General features: G+C 39.4%; 1 protein-coding gene across 1 annotated transcript in view; it reads left to right on the top strand.

Annotated features, from left to right (window-relative positions):
- Positions 1-14,273, top strand: part of LOC137255273 (ras-related protein Ral-A-like) — a 52,946-nt gene that overhangs the window by 16,405 nt on the left and 22,268 nt on the right. The window contains exon 4 of the mRNA XM_067792725.1: positions 7,359-7,533. Coding sequence (XP_067648826.1) covers positions 7,359-7,533 — 175 coding nt within the window. The remainder of the gene's footprint in view (positions 1-7,358; positions 7,534-14,273) is intronic.

Below are 14,273 nucleotides of genomic sequence, written 5' to 3'. Positions count from 1 at the left end.
GCATTATGTGTAAGAGGCAACTGGGACTGGATGGTCAGGCTTTCTGACTTGGTTGACACACGTCATCGATTCCCAATTGCAAAGGTGGATGCTCATGCTATTGATCACTGGATTGTCTGGTCTAGACTTGATTATTTACAGGTCACCACCATATAGCTGGAATATTGCTGAGTGTGGCATAAACCTAAATTCACTCATTATAGCATTATGTTCCTGAATCTTTCTTACAAATAAGGTCATTGCCACTGTGTTGATAGATATCTGTGTTGCAAAGCTGAATGTATGTGTGGGCGTCATAAGGAAACCATATCAATTCGAACACTACATCCTTGTTAGAATTGGACTTCAGCAACCCATACATTATATGCAAGAACACTGCCATCTAGATGGAATATCACTGAGTGTGGTGTTCACAATGTCAGTAGGAGAATCTGGTGGTCATGCTTGCTAGCTTTGTTTGCACATGTCATGGTGTCCAAGAAGATAGGTAGTATTTTCCATGATGCAGAAAACCTACGTATTTGATGCACAAATTATCTCAAATACGCAGTGAATTTAGAAGTTTGCGTAATTGTTGACGCAATGCTACTGGCCCCCTTAGTTCAGATAATCATGTTATCTGGTTTGCTTTTGTTTTATACTGCTCAGTTTAATGTATGCTAGTTAACTACTCAGTGCTGATTAAATACCTGACCTGCCATACTTTGTTGTCAGCTGAACAATCACAGTTTATGTCTTTATGAAAGTTCCAATCTGAAGATAACTCCCAGAAACATGTAGGCACCATGTCTCTTGACACCAGGGAGTCATGATAACTTTTAGATTGTTATGCCTAGGGGAAACACTGAATAGGTGTTCATTTTGTCAATCATCTGATTAGCTGGTCCAGGGAATCATGATGACTTCTAAATTTTTATGCCTAGGGCAAACACTAAATATGTGTTCATTTTGTCAATCATCTGATTAGCTGGTCCAGGGAATCATGATGACTGCTAACTTTTATGCCTAGGGCAAACACTGGATAGGTTTTCATTTTGTCAGTTATCAGCTTAGCTGGTCCAGACTTCATTATTTACACGCTGCTAACATACAGCTGGACTATCGCTGAGTGTGACATTAAGCAACAAACCAACAATTTGTTACTGTGTCAGTAGATATGTATGTTGCAGTGCATGTATAGTGAAGCACAATTGTTGTGTGTGGGGGCGTCCACAGGAAAGCCCTGCCGACACTCAAGTACCTCCACTGGTGGGAGGCAGTATTGCCAGAGTGACTGGGATTGTCACAGTCTCTGTCTAGCTTCAAATTAGGGTCAGCACGAAGCCGATAATGTCATGCTATGCAAAAATGCATGTTAGAAGTCATGGGCCAGTGAAGGTCCAGGTTTTGATTGTTTTCCATGATCCATGCTTGTTGTCAGAGGTATGTTTGGTTTGAAGGTGGTGGTTAGGTCTGTTTAATGCTGAGTCAGCAGTATTCCAGCTGTGTCACAGTGACTTGTCAATTAAACCAGGGCCTTGTGAACTGGTGACTGAAATCATGAGCATGTATGTAACTGATGTTACTAACTAGTCAGACAGATCACAGAGTCTGGTCAAGACTAATGCTTAGTACCTGATGATGTTAATAAAAGCAAACCTCGATGTTCAAGTGAGAATGAACCTCAGTGAAACTGGACATTCAGAAACTGGAAAAAGACTTGTTTCATTAAGAGATATGGCATGACTAATAGTCATGGACGGACGGGGAAGTAACATAGTGGAATGACTGACTGACTAAGCCTGACCTTCCAGTCCACATTTTTGTGGATCCTTATAACAAGCATGTGTACCTACAGATTTTTCACGGGGATGAGAATCGTGGCAAAAATACTGACAATGGCCTCACTGTTTTTCTCTAGGATCATCGAAAGGTTTGACACATACATATACCAAACATATTTTGGCAGTATCTACAAGCCCTGCAGGAACACAACCAACCTGAGGACCACTTACAGAATACAACATTGCCTAGAATACACAACTTGAGTTCAATATGTTCCTGTTTTGTGGAAGCATAGGTTACTGAAGCATTGCCTGCTGAAACAACAATAATTCCGCATTTGATTTCACGATGGAAAGCGACCTCAGTGGCCTTGTACCAAAATTTGATAGTGCCTCAATGGAGTGAAGCTGTTTGTTTAGCTGGATGAGAGTGAAGGTGAGGGCTGGGGTCGGTTTGAAGGAGGAAGAGGGATGTTGTATACAGACAAGTAATTCTAGCTACAGAGTCCCTTCCCTACCTCACTGCCCGATAAACAAGTCCCTCTGTTGATAACATAGCCATAAACTATGTCTAAATACTGGGAACTCCAGCCTCTCTCCCTTTTTAATATTCCAGTTGTTAGTGTCATTGTTTGTCTCTGGGACACTCAGGATTTAGGTTGTTGATCTTTTACTCATAAATAGTTTGTATACTGAGATGTATTTGGTAAACTGTCTATGTGTTGAGTATGGCTGAGTTTACTTGTTGGCTTGTAAACTTGGTTAGCTTGGATAGAGATAGGGCTGAGGGATGTTGGTTGTGTTATCTAGTCACTATCTGGTAATTCAGTTTGTGCGTGAGGTGTGCAGCATGCACTGAGTTAGGCCTACATACTACTCATGCCTGGTCCCAATGAGATTAGTTGTAGGCATGTAGTATATTTTGGTGTTATTTGGCATGGCTATGTTGATCAAGGCTTTTGGTAGGAAGTTAAGGTGTCTGATGTTTAATAGTCTAGTGAAGGGTGAGAGAGGAAGGCAAGGGGTGAGAGGGGAAGGTGAATGTCAAGACGGGAATTAGAGGCGTAAGAGTGAAAGGCAACACACAGTTCAGAGGGGAAGATGAACTGATTGTGAAACAGGGAAGAAATCTAGGCAAGCTGTTCATTGTGGTGCCATTGATGGGTCAGGTATAGCAGACCTTTTCACCAACACTGGTGTCATCACTATTTGATAGAGCCAGTTGCTTATGATGTTGTTATAAGACTGCTCTGAAGAGAGATTACATTCAGAATATCATTTGGAAAGTTTTGAGCAGTTACTGGTATATTTTTAATTTATGTATTACTGTTAGAAGAATGATGACTTGTAGTTACACTCAAATTTTCTGTGGGAAGTCACAGGTTTCTCCTGTGGGTTGGTCCTCTTTTCTGTTGAGTTCTTAGTTGAAAGTTGGAACAGAGCCTCACTGACTGTTGCCTGAATGGTTCATGACTTGACGTGGCCAAGGTTCCGTACTTGAGACTTACACAGGAAACTGTATAATTAGGTACCAGTGTGTCTGGCTATCTCTGTGAGAGTGCTCTAAGCCACAGGTGAGACAACCCCTTTCGCTTGCATCACACCTTGATGCCGCACCCTCCCACCTGTTGATTGTTGAATCTCCTCTGGGGTCACCAGAGATTAATTGCCTGTCAGTGGGGATGAATTGTTTCAGTTGCTAGGTGAGCTGGTAGAATACAGATCTCTGCTGTGTGCTTTAAATCAATCATTGATGGTAAAAAGGTGTTCTTTCATAGCTGGTTCTAAAGTTAGAGGAGCTGTTCATTGATGAGGGCATGTCCTTCTGTTGTGAGCTGGATCTCTTGTTAAAAGTGGGTTGTAGGGTAGCCCACTGATTGTTTCCCACAAGGAAGGTCCAAGTTTAATTCCCTACAGGGATACAAGGTTTGAAGTCAATGGCTGGTGTACACTGCTATGTTTTTGCTGGATTATTGCTAAAAGCGGTGTAAAACCATGCTCACCTACTCTGTTAGCCTTAGAAGCAAAGTTTATTGATAAGATGTTGTGCTGTTGTCAGCTGGTTTCCTTGTGAGGGCCACTGATTATTGATAAGATGTTGTTCTGTTGTCAGCTGGTTTCCTTGTGAGTGAGGGCCACTGTTTATTGATAAGATGTTGTTCTGTTGTCAGCTGGTTTCCTTGTGAGTGAGGGCCACTGTTTATTGATAAGATGTTGTTCTGTTGTCAGCTGGTTTCCTTGTGAGGGCCACTGTTTATTGATAAGATGTTGTTCTGGGGTCACTGTTTATTGATAAGATGTTGTTCTGTTGTCAGCTGGTTTCCTTGTGAGGGCCACTGTTTATTGATAAGATGTTGTTCTGGGGTCACTGTTTATTGATAAGATGTTGTTCTGTTGTCAGCTGGTTTCCTTGTGAGGGCCACTGTTTATTGATAAGATGTTGTTCTGTTGTCAGCTGGTTTCCTTGTGAGGGCCACTGTTTATTGATAAGATGTTGTTTTGTAGTCAGCTCGTTTCCTTGTGAGGGCCACTGTTTATTGATAAGACGTTGTTCTGTTGTCAGCTGGTTTCCTTGTGTTTATTGATAAAGTATGTTCTACTGTTCTCTGCTGGTTGTCCTATTGGAGGCGCTGTTCATTGATGAAAGCGTTTTTTTCTTATCTCTAGATAGCATCACTATAGAAGTAATAAGTTCTTTGCTAATATAATACATTCTACTTAAATTCACTGTTATATTTGCTTGGTGGTTAAAGGCATTGCTTGCCATATCAAAGACCTGTGTTTCATTATAGAGATATGTCGATCTTTTTCCTGTATTCTCCTGTGATACTGTTACAATGACCAACTTCTGGACCATACAAGTTTTCAGCTTATATTGCAGGTAGTACGGTACAGAAGTGTTTGTTACCATAACAGCATCAGTCTTTCACTAACTCTCTTCACCTGCTGGAGTTGTTACAGACCCATAATCTGGTTAATGAAATAAGTCTGATATCTGACTGTCCAACACACATTATTTCCTCATATGTATTTGATCGTTTTCTTCAGGTCAAGGCTGTGGCCACAAGTTTAAGGCTGAGTCATTTCTAGAAACAGGAGGCATAGTGTAGATTTGACCTTTATTAGCTTCATTGTTTTCAGACCTGTTGTTTGATAAGTTATGTCCTGTAGAACAATTGTTTTTTGGGGGGAATCAAAATAGCCAGTTATTCATCAACTCAGCTGAACTACACTTGCCGCCTGCTCGTTCTTGAATCTACACGGCTTTGCCAGCTTGCGTTATGTTTTCTTCTAATCAATTTGGTTGCATTAGCATATTGCTGACTCAGATTATGTCAATTCGTCATAGAGATCTTACTTTAGATGTGTGCATCAGATGTCTTACATATTTCCACATTCAGGGGTGGGAATTATCCATAGATAATGTGATTCCATGAATCTCATTCTGTGTAGGGTCACTTTCACGAAACAGAACATTCCAATATATATGTAGAAATAAATCATGTAGAACACTTCATCCCTGGCTGTCTGTAATAAATATCCTCATCCCGACATTGTAGTGTGTGCTTCAAATACAAGAGTGCTTCAGATATAAGATCTGAATTATTGATTTTTACTACCAAAGGTAACAGCTGACAACTAATCTGCCAGTTGAAATAAGTTGTCAGTATAATAGGGCTGTTGATCTGACAGAGAATATTTGTTGGGACATCAATGAGAGATACACAGTAAGGGATGTTATTATATTCTTATCAAAGAAATGAAAGAAGTGGAATGCTTTCATGTTAGTGTAAATTGTAATAGTAGACGGGTCGAACTCAAAGTGCTTCAGACAGGTAAATATTGGATGTAAGTGAATGCAAGCTGTCAAAAGATGTGATTGTTTTGGGGCATTTATTGTTTTTTTTAATAAGTAGTTTAATATACATCTATCCATCGTGCAACAGTTATCTCAGTGACTCCTGAAGACCCAGATTAGAACTGGTCTTCAGCAAAACCTGCTAGTAGGTAAGAGGTGACAAATGAGATCAGTTGGTGACTTGGTTGACACATGTCATCGTATCCCACCTGCGAAGATTGATGGTCATGATGTTGATCACTTGATTGTCTGGTCAGGACTTAATCGTTTACAGAGTGCCTTCATAGAGCTGGTATGTTGCTGAGGGCAGCTTTAAACAGCAAACAAACCAAGAGAAGTCCCAGATCAGTTGCATGAGGTGTGCAGTGTTCTGTCCATTGCGTGGATCAAATACATGGTTCAGGCAGTCTCTGTCAGTGACTTATACTGAAGTGTTAGATGTCTGAAACCTGCTTCTCTCTGGACTGTCTTGCTTCATTAAGCTAACAAGCAGTGAAATAACTGGTATATTGTTGAAAAGGACATTAAAAGGAACCCTTCCACACGTACACATTGTCATCAGCAAAAAGACTGATCATGTTTCCTTTCTTTTTTTTTCTTTTTTTTTCTTTCCTTTTGTTTTTGGGAGATTTTTCATGTATTTACCTTTTTTTATTTATAATCTGCCTTGTAGTATTTTGAGTGCTGCAGTAGAGTAGTGGTTTTAGTGTTCACTCATCATGCTAGAGGCCTGGTTCGATTCTTCACATGGGTACAATGTGTTAAGCCCATTTCTGGTGTCCCCACCGCAATATGGCTACACTACTGCTAAAATCAGCATGAAATAGACTCGCTCATCACTTTTGTGTTACTTTTCATTGATCTGTTTATAGAATGAAATTTCTCAGTTCTGACACCATCTTGTTTTGAGGTCAGTGTATTGCTGTGTGAACTTACCAGTCACCCTGCCATACTGTAACTTGTACAGCAGTCCAACATTGTATCCTGAAAACCACAATAAATTAACCGATTCACAACTTCAGTTCGCCATACAGGCAGTATGTTACATAACATGCTATATCGGTATAAACATATGTATACAATAGCAGGTCTTTAAACACCAAATGAAGCTGTTTATCTACCAGCTTGACTCTCTGATTCTCTGGCATTTCCTGGTTCACTATAAATAGCACAACATTAACAGTGCCCACAAGCTACTCAGTCTCTGAGGCCCCAGGGGACTGGAGTATTACTCAAGTCTAGAATGGTGTAGCAAGTCAAGGTTACCCCAGCTCCAGAAAATACATAATTGCACAAAATATCTTTACAGAATTGATTCAGACAAATAATGTTTATTCATTTTAGCAACCATGCAACTTCAGATTATACAAGTTGTGTAATAATAAATTATTTATGATCAAATCTTTCTTTACAATACAATACTGAATTTCATTACTTAACTGGACCATCATGTTCTTGTAGAAACCAAACAGGATTAATTTTTGTGAGGGTTTTGAAGATGACCTTTGGCTTCATGGAGCAAATTACTTTGAATCTCTTAACATAATTAATTTAGATATTGCTGATCAACTTTTTCCTGACAGGTAATATGGGAGGGATATTTCCAAAACTGTAATCCCTTGACATCAGATGAAGATTTAAGATTAATGCAGTGGGAAGCATGGGAACGTTGTCACTCATTTATCTCACAGTAGGTACATGCCTATACATGTTCAATTCTCTTTCATTTCTTTCAGAGAACAAATTTTACGAGTGAAAAATGACGAAAACATTCCATTCCTGTTGGTTGGGAACAAGTGTGACTTAGAGGAGAAGCGACAAGTTAGTAATGATGAAGCCACAAAACGGGCCCAGGAATGGAAGGTGGTTTATGTGGAAACCTCAGCAAAGACCAGGACGAACGTAGACAAGGTAAAATAAACTAAGTCATGTGTCTTCACTGTTTTGTTGGCTGAATGTGGACACTAAATTTGTAATCTTTTTGGTTCTGATGGTGTTGCCAGTCTAAGTAAACTTATCCTCAGTACTTTTCGTTACACTCCACTACTGAGTCTAACAAAACCTTATGGGAGGTCGTGTCAGGTAACCTTTGAGATTGACCAAACAGAACACAGCTTACCAAATCACGAAAGTGCACATTCATACATACCATTTGAACTTTTTATCTCGAAAAGGTTCGTACCCGAATGATTCTGAATGCTATTTAGCGCATGCTTGCTTCCCGGTGATGCACACGGCATACGCACAACCATGACAATGGTGAGTAAACAGTAAATAGTGTTTTGGGCAATATTTAAGGATGTTATCTTGTGGAAATACTAGCTAATGGTAACCATGTCAACAGAAACCCCAAAGCGTATATACTGCAGGTCAATTTACTGTGTTATAAGCAGATTTTTGTTTGTGGAGAGTTCTGTGTCAGTGACCTGAATATTTTGAAAGTCCTTCCGATCCCTAAATAGTAGCCATTGTCTGATTGGTTAAATCTATTTAACCGTCTCGCGTTTGATTGGATGGTCCATGGTCGCTCAAAGGTTACCTGGCGTGACCTTCTTCTAGGTTTTGTTATACTCAGTGGTGGAGTGGAACGAAATATGCTGAGACTAAGTTTACTTAGACTGATTAGCATTCTGGGAAGAATGTCGGCCATATTTAATACTTTCACATGTCCTTCTTGCATGAATTTTGCTAACATTGTTAAAACTCTGTGTTGATTTAATCCTGTTTTGTTCAAGACTTGTTGTTATTTGTTTTACCACATAAATGACCACATATTCTGTTGCTGTAATTGATGAACATACACATTTTGAAGTTGAGGGGGGTCAAATATTGGTGCCCACGCTTTCAGAATGAAATAGAACTGACATGAATGTACAGCCCATTTTCAGTAATCCTACATAGAACTCTGGAAGTGATGATATCCCGCATTTATTTGAAACAACCTGTGAATTCAACAGGCAGATGAATAATGCTAGTAGTCACTTGTATAATTGATGAGTCCGAACAATTCCAGAGGCCCCTTCTCTAGATCTTGTTAAAGATCACATATACTCTAAGGGAGTACAAATACATATCAGTTAGTCACATCATTATAAACATAACGCCGTCATTAAAACTGCTCATTTTGACCTTTAATTGCCTTGAATCGACTTTTTTGACAACAATGCACAACTGTTTGAATGAAATTTCATGTACATTTCTGAGGGGTAGATTATCTTGTTGATAGGTTTGTCTAAACCTGAAGTCATGACAATTGTTTTGGAAGATGGAAGTTTTATGTTTTCACAAGCTGCTTCCATTTAGTTTTGTCACCTGCTTTGCTTAATTTCCGAGATACAACTTGTATTCATAGACGATTCCGTCAAAATCGCTTACTGTCATAATGGTTATTTATCATTGTGTTAAAAGTGGTGTCATGCAAAATCTTTTTGGTCATGAATCAAAAGATTATCTAACTAGTAGGAAGTACTTTGATCATTTTTTCTTGATGAAAACAAACTATAATCTAATTGATTCTCAAACTGAGTTTAGACTGTGATGCCACATATTAAAAAAGGCAGAGCCCTGTCGTGAACATCCGTCTGTCTGAGAATAAATGCTATTTAGGAAAGTTTTCACTGAATTACAAAATCCGAACTAGTCAAAGTAGTATTGATTTTTTTAACTAAATGTAAACAAATCTAAACAGCATACTCTATCTTGGAAGGAAGATAGGTGTCGAACCACCTGATTTAATAAGTAAAGGCTTCCAAAACACTTGCTTTGCACTCACAAACAACGTATTTAGCATGAACTGAGGGGTCCCATGGAAAACTGTGCATGGTGACACCATCACCCAACACATGGGAATATTTGACGGCAACCAAACGATTCAGCATGTCTTTGTTGCCATTGACATTGAGAAATCAGCAAATTGACGAGCTTGTTACACATTTTATATACAACTAACTGAAAATCCTTCCTCACTGACGTCACTGCAGTGCTTTGACGTCAGAGCTGCACAACCTGTTTATGGTTTTGTTGGTGGGCGAGAGGGAAGCAGACTTTTTGGCAGCTTTAATTTGCTCGGTATTAGTCATAAAGAATGACTTTGGAGTTCCGCTTAAGACTAGCCATAACTCTTTCATATGTAATGGTTGTAAGAGTCAAAGAAAATGTGAGTTTATTCATTCTTTAGACAGAGACATTACCTACAATGTAATTAACGGGCTCGTTTGTAGGAATACCTAGAATGACCCTGACCACTTTCTGATTACCGAAGGATGTGGCATGGATGCCCTTGTAGAGCTCCAGGTACAATTTGAATTCTTTCGCAGATAACTTCCTAGTGTTTTGTCAGTTTTAAGACTGATGATGTTGTGAAACTTTTCGCATGGTCACAAGGTAATTTGTCCTCAATTTTGTTTGTTTTGTATTTTGATATCTTGAAATGGTTCAATCTATTGATTATAATTACACAAACACCAAGGCCAGCAAACCTGTGCTTCTGATCATTTAACTGCCTGACTATCTGTTTTCATCAGGAAATACTGTTTTGAATCTAGTAAAACGTGTTATGGAGAGATGTCATTTGATATTGGTTAGTAGCAAAATTATTCATTCTTAGTTCATAAGAATACATTACATATGTCGGCATTCTATTAATTTAAGTTAATGTTGAATAGGATGATCAATAAGATGTTTCTTGGTGAAGTTTTGGCCTATTCTGATAATTCATGGAATATATTTGTTCTGCAAGAGCAGCTGTTAAATATTCAGGATTTTGGTGATTAATACACTGGTAGTGTGACACAGTTGTAGTGTGTTTCTTATTGTCATTAATAGCTGCCAAGTTGACATGAAACATTGTTGACTGTCACAGCTTCGGCTGAAGTAGTTCCTGGTTACTTCTCTCAGGATAACTTGTGTGACGATGAGGAAGAGAAACATCCGGCTGTCTGGTCTGCCTGCAGTTACATGCACACTTTCCCATCAGTTGTGGTAGTAGGCATGTGCACGGGATCCTCTGTGCTTCTCATACCAGCTTTATATTAGAAAACCTCACCAGTAGAAATCACAGAGTCGAAGGATCTTTGTCAAAATTTAATAAGGTTAAGGGATCTTCATGATTCAATTCCCACAGTTGATGTTAAGGAGCACCAGGCTGTCCTTGAGTTGGTGCAGAAGCCAAGTAGTTGTAGTGTTTGCCCTTCATGCCAAAGGCCTGTGTTCAATTCCCCACATGAGTACGATCTGTGCACTCTGATGTTTCCAGATATTGCTGGAATGTTGCATCAACAGAGTTTCAGCCAGGCAAACGCACTTGTGCCATTGACACTAAAAAATATGCAGTGACAATTTTTTCAATACAAATGGTCAAATTGTGGCTTCTTTGGAATATTGCAGAAAGTGGTGTAAAACTAGACTCACTCTATCAATGAATGACATGGTCAGGTGATGGAACTATTGAGCTTCCACTCCAAGGGGAGCCTGTTTCTTTCAGGTGGTACACTTGCATTCATTCCATTTGCAACATTGTAGTGAAGTGACTATTTCACAAACCTGGAGTGTTTAACAGCAGTATGACAGACAGTCCAGCTACCCACCAGTCAGTGGAGTATTTAATGTGGCTGTATGACAGACAGTCCACCTACCCACCAGTCAGTGGAGTATTTGATGTGGCGGTATGACAGACAGTCCACCTACCCACCAGTCAGTGGAGTATTTGACATACCAGTATGACAGACAGTCCACCTATGCACCAGTCAGTGTAATTAGCTGACTATCAGGAGAGCTGTGGCTTCCTCTGGCTTATTGCTAAAGGTCTATGTGCTCCTGTGGTGGAGCTTTCAGATCCCAGGTTTTAGTGTAATTGCGCCCAATAATTTCTGATGTACTCATAGATCAGAGAAGAAGGTTGGGATTTAAGTTGAAGTAGGACTGCTTGAAGTGAGGGAGGTTGAATCACAGTATGCTAAGATAACAGCCTGTGGTGATGATGTTTGAAATTGAGATTTTTGTTGCTGCGACAATGCCATGTTCATTGCAACGTGAGCTTTTAGAGAGCATGATGCTCTGAGCATCAATTTTAATGGATTTGAATCTCACTGTATTGACTATAATCAGCTGAATTTACTTCACAGGACACAATTTTGCCTAGACATTTGCTCCACCCTTGTGACTATAATTCGAAACTGATGACGAATACTCATCAACACATGTTAAGGATCACCTAGAATATTGATATTTGTATAGATATCATGTTTAAGTATGTGGAGTAAGTTGAAAGATCAGCAGGTGTTTTGTATCGTCTGTTGACTAGTGTAAACAAGACTGAAGGTGTCAGTTGTGGTTCTTCCTTAGGCTTTCGAAATGGTTCATCATGTGCTGCATAAAGCCTGGAATTAGGATTCTTGCAAGGATTTAAACTGGTTGATGAATGTGTAAAAACCTTGAATTCAGATTCTCCTGAGAGGCTTGGGATAGGGCTCATGTGCCTGCTTGCAGCTGCACGCACACTTGTTCATTTATGAGTGCAGTAATCTTGAACTCCATTTCACCTCTCATCGTACTGATGGCCAAATCTGATGTTTCTTCACTGTATATCGGCATACCCATTTAGATAGGAATAGATATCCTTGGATCCAGAATTTCTTCTAATGAATCCAATAAATTCAAAGCTTGAGGTTATTTATTTCAAGAGACAAGTGATTATTTCTTTTGAGACAAGGATTTATGGATAGAATATTTAGGATAAAAGGTCTGGCAAAGTTTCAACTGTACCACTTAAACAGATACTATGTTTTTTGGGTGTACTTACAGATGGAGGCTTGTGTATGTTGACCGCAGACGCCGGTAATCAGAGTTTTTTCAGTGACCACATTACTGGGCAGTCTGACGTACATTGGAGTATAGACTACATTCCAGACTCTGGAAATACACCTGTAGGAATTGGTCTCTTGTTTTCATAAATGTGGCTTTGATTTGTTAGGGTTTATGTTTGTAAGGTCAGCATGCCACACACTAACCTGTCACAACAAAAATCAGCAGACAGTTTGCCCGTCTGCCGCTTTAGCCACTTGTCCAAAACTGAGCAAGTACACATCCTCTGTTACAGAGTGAACAGCTAATGGTTTTCTATACAACAATGTGCTTCTCTTCAGATTGACAATTTACGCTTCTGCTGCTTTAGCCACGTCCAAAACTAAGTAATTCATACACTGTTATAGAATGAACAACTGATGGTTTTCTTTTCAATGACATGTTTGTGAAGATGAGTCTTCAGATTGGGTGGATACATTGTGAGCTAGGGTGTATTAGAGTGAGTTGCTTTATCTGACGATGAACCCACGATAACCCTGGTTAGAATTTGTCTTCACCAACCCATGCATCTTTTATCGGGTGACTTTTGGGAAAACCAGGTCACATTTGCAACATATGTTATAGTTTGGATTACACTATCTCAGTAAAGTAGATCCAAGTACTTCCGTAGGGTGGAGTCCCACTCCCTCAGAGTCACGCACCAACTTGCCAGCACACAATGTGAGATGCTTCATGGCTTCCACAAAAATGGAAGTTGGACAATTGCTAGACCATGGTCTTTGTACTCCCCTCCGATAGGTGATGCTTGCTGCCTCAACAGTTTAAAAACCAGAGAAGATCATGTAAAATTCTGATCTTCATGAACCCATGTCCATTTTGAAAGGCAACCTCAGAAGGGAGACTCACAATTGTGAGATAGATGCTGATGACATCAATCACTTGATTAGTCAGCCTTGGGCATTGTTAGACTGCTTGTATATCTGGGCTAGAAATGGAAGCGACATTGAGCCTAACAGATTCAAAATGTCCTATGTGGACCAGAAGGCATAGAAGTCTTTGGTACAGACAGCCTTTTTATGAAATATGAGACATGATATATGAGGTTGGTCGGAATAATGTCGACATTTATTAACATGTCCAACAATACAGCAACTGTTTACTCCACACCCATGATCTGGTGGTCTGGAATATACAACAACCAGGGAAGGGATTTGTGGAAACTATCAACATTCTTCCATTTGCTTTAGTTATTTTGTGTTGGAAGACACTGAGCTGTCAAATTACGTGAGACAGAGGAGAAAGGTATCTTTCTCCTTGCCTGCGGCATGCCATTGCATCACAGATAACCAACAGAGGCCTTTTAGCAAGCTGAAGCAATGTTGCACTACAGTATTCATGAATAGTGTCTGACCGTCTGACAAATCCAGCAGATTTGCCAATGGTCAGACAGAAGTTCCCAATCTGCTGGCCCCAGTGTCTGACTGAATATATCACAATAACTTTGTCTGAAGTTGTTATATGTGGCATGCCACACTTGTTCACTGTTTATAAATTTATGTTTATAATGTTTGTCATTATATAATGTTAATAATTTCAATGCCAATAATGAGAAATGTTAAATCTGAAATGTGTGTTTAATTTTATTCTGTGGGTCCTGTGAATTTTCATTGGGTCAGACACACATCTGAAGCTTACAGGACCCAATGTCCTGTTACTGTGAAACACCATTCATTAACACTGGCACCATCTGAAATGTTATCACTGAATACCAATTTTATGTACCAGGTGTAGTCTTACACAGATTGAATCATAAACAAAATTTTATGAAGTAAGATGAAATGATCTATCAG

This window comes from Haliotis asinina, chromosome 11 (genome assembly GCF_037392515.1).
Source record: "Haliotis asinina isolate JCU_RB_2024 chromosome 11, JCU_Hal_asi_v2, whole genome shotgun sequence".
Taxonomy (NCBI): Eukaryota; Metazoa; Mollusca; class Gastropoda; order Lepetellida; family Haliotidae; genus Haliotis; species Haliotis asinina.
The sequence above is the reverse complement of the archived record's forward strand: the minus strand, read 5'-3'. Positions and strand labels throughout refer to the sequence as shown.